This window comes from Mangifera indica, chromosome 10, assembly GCF_011075055.1.
Source record: "Mangifera indica cultivar Alphonso chromosome 10, CATAS_Mindica_2.1, whole genome shotgun sequence".
NCBI lineage: Eukaryota > Viridiplantae > Streptophyta > Magnoliopsida > Sapindales > Anacardiaceae > Mangifera > Mangifera indica.
In genome coordinates, this window is record NC_058146.1 from 16,141,465 (window position 1) to 16,146,884 (window position 5,420).

Here is a 5,420-nt window from a genome sequence, read left to right on the forward strand (position 1 = left end):
TTAGGAGTGGATATGAACTAGATTGAGCCTGAACATCTCTTGGCTCAAATAGAAAATAGTGTGGCTTGAGTTCGTTAAGCCAAAATTAACTTCGGTTCAAGTTTGACTTGAATAAAAAATGTTTTAGTTCGATTTCTTAACTTGAATCAATGGTTTGAATTCATCACTCAGTTCAGTTTAAATTCATAATTTAAATTTATGACTTAGATTTCTGACTTGAGTTCTTTATTTATTGACAAAATAATATTGTTTAACCCCAACAATATTTGAAATTATTGATTCAAACTACGAATTCGAGCTAAACCGAACTACAAATTTCAACTACTAATTTGAACTATGACTTTGAGTTTATTTGAGTCGAATTAAACTACAAATTTAAACTATTAATTCGAGTTATGAATTCGATTTAAACACCTCTTAATTTGTATTCGGTTCAGTTTAAAACACAAGCCAAATTTTTTATTTTGAATTTAACTTGAATTGAATTAAATTAAATTGAATCGAGTCAGATTTTGAGACTAAATTAGTTTAGATCATATTCAAACTTACTCATTTTAACTATTAAATTATATTGATTTGAGATTGAATTGATTAAATAGTATTTTGTCATAGTTTAACGGTTGGGTCTGGTTGATCCAACCCCGGCATAGCTAAAACCTACTTTAAATTTAATTGTGTCATTTTTAGGTTACTGATCCGATGGACCTGTAAAAGACATTGATAACGTAACGTACCCCGTGACATATATGCTTACAAAATTGCCTACCCCATGTTACGTGTACATGCATCTGACCAACAACGTGGTAGATCTACTGAATCCAAGACAATTTAGTAACGTATGTTAAGTGAGAAAGAACAGAGGCCACGTGTCAGAGACCCACTTGACCCAAAAGTGAAACTGAAACGGCTTGAATGCAGGAAGATTGTTGAGAAAAAGGAGAAGCAGTCAAAGTAACCGTTTTCCCACATCTCTTTATTATTATATATTATATAATATGGTTTTAAATTAAAAATAAAATAATATTTAATTATATATTATTATTTATATATAAAATTATATTTATTATTTATATATATAATTTTATTGTTACTATTAAATGATTTAGTTTGTAAAATTATAAAAAATTTAATAATATTTCATTATCAATAGTGGTATAATAAGTAAAATATAAAATAATTAGATATTTATTTCAGATATTAAAAGATATATTAAATTTGTTACTATTTTATTTTTATTTATTAAATTTTTAGAACAAAAATGCTAGAATAAAATATAATTTTATACTCATTAATTTTTTATATAATAAATAAAATAATATTTTACCATTCTTTTATTATTTCTAATTAAACATAATAATTATTTATATACCAATTTTATCAAATATAGTAATAAATTTATACTTAATAAGTAATTTTTTTATTTTTAGTAATAAAAGGTTACATAAACCAAACGTAGCCTAAATCCATAATATTAATAACTTTCTATCATATACTACACAAATAGGGATAGGTTTAGCTAACACTCATTCAAATTAGTATATAATATTATTAAAGAGTTGTTAATACGATGAATAATAGTATTACATAAATGATGTCATCAGATAGACATACAAATTAATCTTGAGTCAAGCTACTGAATTAGAGTTTTAATTTGAGATTGACCAGTTCAAACTGAGTCATGGGTCGAATTGAATTCACCTTTATTTACATATATAATTAATCCCCACCTTTAGTGGATATTGATATTGTGCTCCAAATGCCCACCATCTTCTTTGCACCCAAAGCTTACAAATCATATCAATCTCTTCAAGTGTTTTAAGAGCAAATGCTACAAGTAAAAATTCAAAAACTGGTATCATCTAAGTGGTTCCAATTATGTTTTTCAATCTAATTGGAATGTCTTTTAACCCTTTATCGATCAGTGTAAGAAATATTTCGATTCACTCAAACTTAGAATATTTCAATAGAATCAGTATCTCTTCACCTATCTCGTTACAATTAATATATTTATTCAATGAATTATCATCCCTAAATTAGATTCTTAGTTCTAAAATAAATTAAACTAAGATTTTTATTTTTAATAAAAATATATGTACCCACTTTAAATATACAAACAGATACATACTTTATGTGTATTATGTGATTGTATGATTTTAAATTAAAGATAAAGTAATATTCAATTTTACGATGACAAATATAAATGTATATATATTTGTATACTTAAAATAGATATGCAAAGTTTTACTTTTTTATTTTTTTATGAAGATCTTAAAGCAAGTCTTCATGGGATAAGTATATTATTCGAAATGAAATCCCCGAATACGTTGCCGTAGTGACTTATAAACGACGTGGTTGCCAACTTAGAAGTATTTCTTAACCATGAAACGATGGAATCTGTTGATGATCATGTTTATCAGATCACTAATGTCATTAATTATTTTATGTTTATACAAAATATTGAAGATTATTAGATGCTTTCAAGGCCAATTAAAAACCAAACTCACTTTCGTATCAGCCGAAAGCTTTGTATACACCCCCCACAAAAGTATCTTTACATAACATTTTTAATATTAATCCCTGTATGAATCAAACAAATTCAATCTCATCTGGATTTTAAGGTTTTAGAAATAACTGATGTGCCATGTTTTCTGAATCCGTGGATTTCTTGAAATTTATCGAAATGTTATGATTGATCTTCCTTTGTTGAATTTCGATGCGTAAAACTATTATATTTTAGAGAGAAGACCAATTTAAGTATATAAATATATATATACTTATATATGTTATCATATAATTGAATGATTTTGATTTGAGAATTAAGTAACGTTCAATCATGTGATAACACATATAAATGTGTATATAATTATATACTGAAAGTGGATATACATAATATTACTCAGTAAGTATATACTAGATTATTGAACCTTATCAAATCTCCGTATATCTAATAAACCCTGCTGTCTATTCGATCATAACCATAAAGCATATTAAACTTTTTTTTATCAATCACGCTAAGTTGATTTATAAACTTTAATTCAACTAGCTAATATAGTTTAATATTAATCCTAAGTTTTACAAGAACCATCCATTTCAAAGAGATTCTCCTTCTCCTCCTCCATTTAATAGACACTTCCCTTTAGAATTCAACTTGCTCTTATCCTTCCAATTCTCCTCCTTCTCCTTTCTCACCATGAACAACAACCCGACCCATATTGTGCATCATGAAGAAGATGAACCAGAAGAAGACCAAAAGGCCGAAACTAGCAAAGGGTATTTCATGCTTTTGCTCGTTAACTATCTGTTCCTCTTTGTGGGTTCAGTCTCTGCAAGCCTTTTATCTAAGTTTTACTTCAACCACAAAGGCTCAAGCCGGTGGGTGTCCACCTGGGTCCAATGCGGCGGCTTCCCCTTCCTCCTCTTCCCTATTTTCCTCCCTTACTATGTCTTCAAGTGCACAAAGAGAAAACCTTTCTCTCATTTCAGTCGGAAAATCTTCTCTTTATCGGTTTTCATTGGCCTTCTTTTAGGCGTCAACAATCTTCTCTTTTCATGGGGAAACTCTTATTTGCCTGTCTCAACCTCCTCTCTTTTGCTCTCTTCACAGCTTGTCTTCAACCTCATTTTCTCCGTAGTCATCGCCAAACAAAGGCTCACCTTCTCCAATCTCAACGCAGTCACTCTCTTGACGTTAAGTTCAGTCCTCCTAGCCCTCTATTCCGGCCATGATAAAGCCTCAAACTTATCCAAATCGAACTACTTCATCGGGTTTTTCTGCACGGTGGGTGCCGGTTTGCTCTTCGCCTTGTACCTCCCCGTCATGGAGATCATCTACAAGAAAGTTTACTGCTACTCAATGGTTGTGGAAATGCAGCTCATCATGGAGGTCGCCGCCACGGCTTTGGCCACCGTGGGGATGTCGTTCAGTGGCGGTTTTGCGGAGATGAGGAGAGAAAGCGAGAGGGTATTCGATTTGGGGAAGAAAATGTATTGGGTTACAGTGTTTGCAAATGTGGTGACATGGCAGCTTTGCTTCATGGGGACGGCAGGGATGGTGTTCTTGACGTCGTCGCTGACGGGGGCCATCTGCATGACGGCGATTCTGGCGATGAATGTGATCGGAGGCGTGGTTGTTTATGGAGATAACTTCGGCGGCGTTAAAGTGGTGTCGACGGTGCTGTGCTCTTGGGGATTTTGCTCCTATGTTTATGGAATGTATGTGAAAATTAAGCTTGAGAAGGAGGAGAAGGAGAAGAAGGAGAAGATGGAAATTAATAATAGTAATGTGATGGAGATGGTTCAGATTGTAGTTTGAAGAAGATGGTGAATCGAAGAAGAAGATGAAGATGGTGATTAAGTGTAAATTAACTTGGAGATAATGAAGATTATGAGTGGTTAATTAATTTTTGTTTTTAATTATCGGCTAAATTTATTTCCCACTCATGGTTTGATGAAATAACATATTACTATGTTTAATTTTGAAAAAGTCATTTTGCCATCCATTTGTTAAACTTATTTAAAAAGCCTGTTAAAATTTTTATAAATTGTTGGAATTAAATGACACTTTATCCCTAATTTTTTATTCAATATTTTTACTCTTAATTAATATTAATTTTAATTAAAAAACAATAAATATGTTTAAATTTAATTGTCACTACCACATTCAGAATCGTGCCAATCGGTGTGATTTTTTACTTCATCGGTGACTATAATAATTAATTTTTAAATTTATTTATATTAAGATAAAAATGGGAAAGAAAAAGAAAAAGAAAATATTTTAATATGGTCCATTACTTGTTATTGACTCTATCATTTATCTCTCGTGTTAATATTAAGATAGAGTATTAATTTATATATTAATGATAAAATATTATTATATTATGATTATATGATTTTAAATTTAAAATAAAATAATATCTAATTATATTATGATATATCATCATTACTACACAAATGAGTACTCATTATATATAGAGTTGATATATGATGTTATTCCATTGAAAATTTAATTTTAAAGTCTTATCTTTTAATATTAATAATGTGAAAAAATGAGTACCATTGCATATAGAGTTGGTACATGATGTTATTCCATATGAAAATTTAATTTTAAAGTCTTATCTTTTAATATTAATTGATTTTTTGAGAATAATTCGAAATATAATTAGAGGGTAACTCAACGTGCAATTATTTTGAAATTTTTTGTGTTAAATTATTATAATCCAAAGTGCAAAATATAATATTTGTATCCTACATCGAAAAGGATGGGTTAAGGTTTATATAATTTTTAACTTTTAATTTTAACGACTAGTTTTTGGTATGTGATTCTTCCAAAGTTCATATTATTTTGTATTAAAATCACTATTATGTCTCTCAATTGTAATTATATAATATGGGTAATGACTCGGATAAAGTTAGAAGTATAG

General features: G+C 29.4%; 1 protein-coding gene across 1 annotated transcript; it reads left to right on the forward strand.

Annotated features, from left to right (window-relative positions):
• The first annotated feature begins 3,132 nt into the window (after positions 1-3,132).
• Positions 3,133-4,400, forward strand: LOC123228322 (probable purine permease 4). The gene has a single exon (XM_044653677.1). It carries the CDS (start codon positions 3,191-3,193, stop codon positions 4,310-4,312), a length of 1,122 nt encoding a protein of 373 aa, XP_044509612.1. The 5' UTR covers positions 3,133-3,190; the 3' UTR covers positions 4,313-4,400.
• The last annotated feature ends 1,020 nt before the right edge of the window (positions 4,401-5,420 follow it).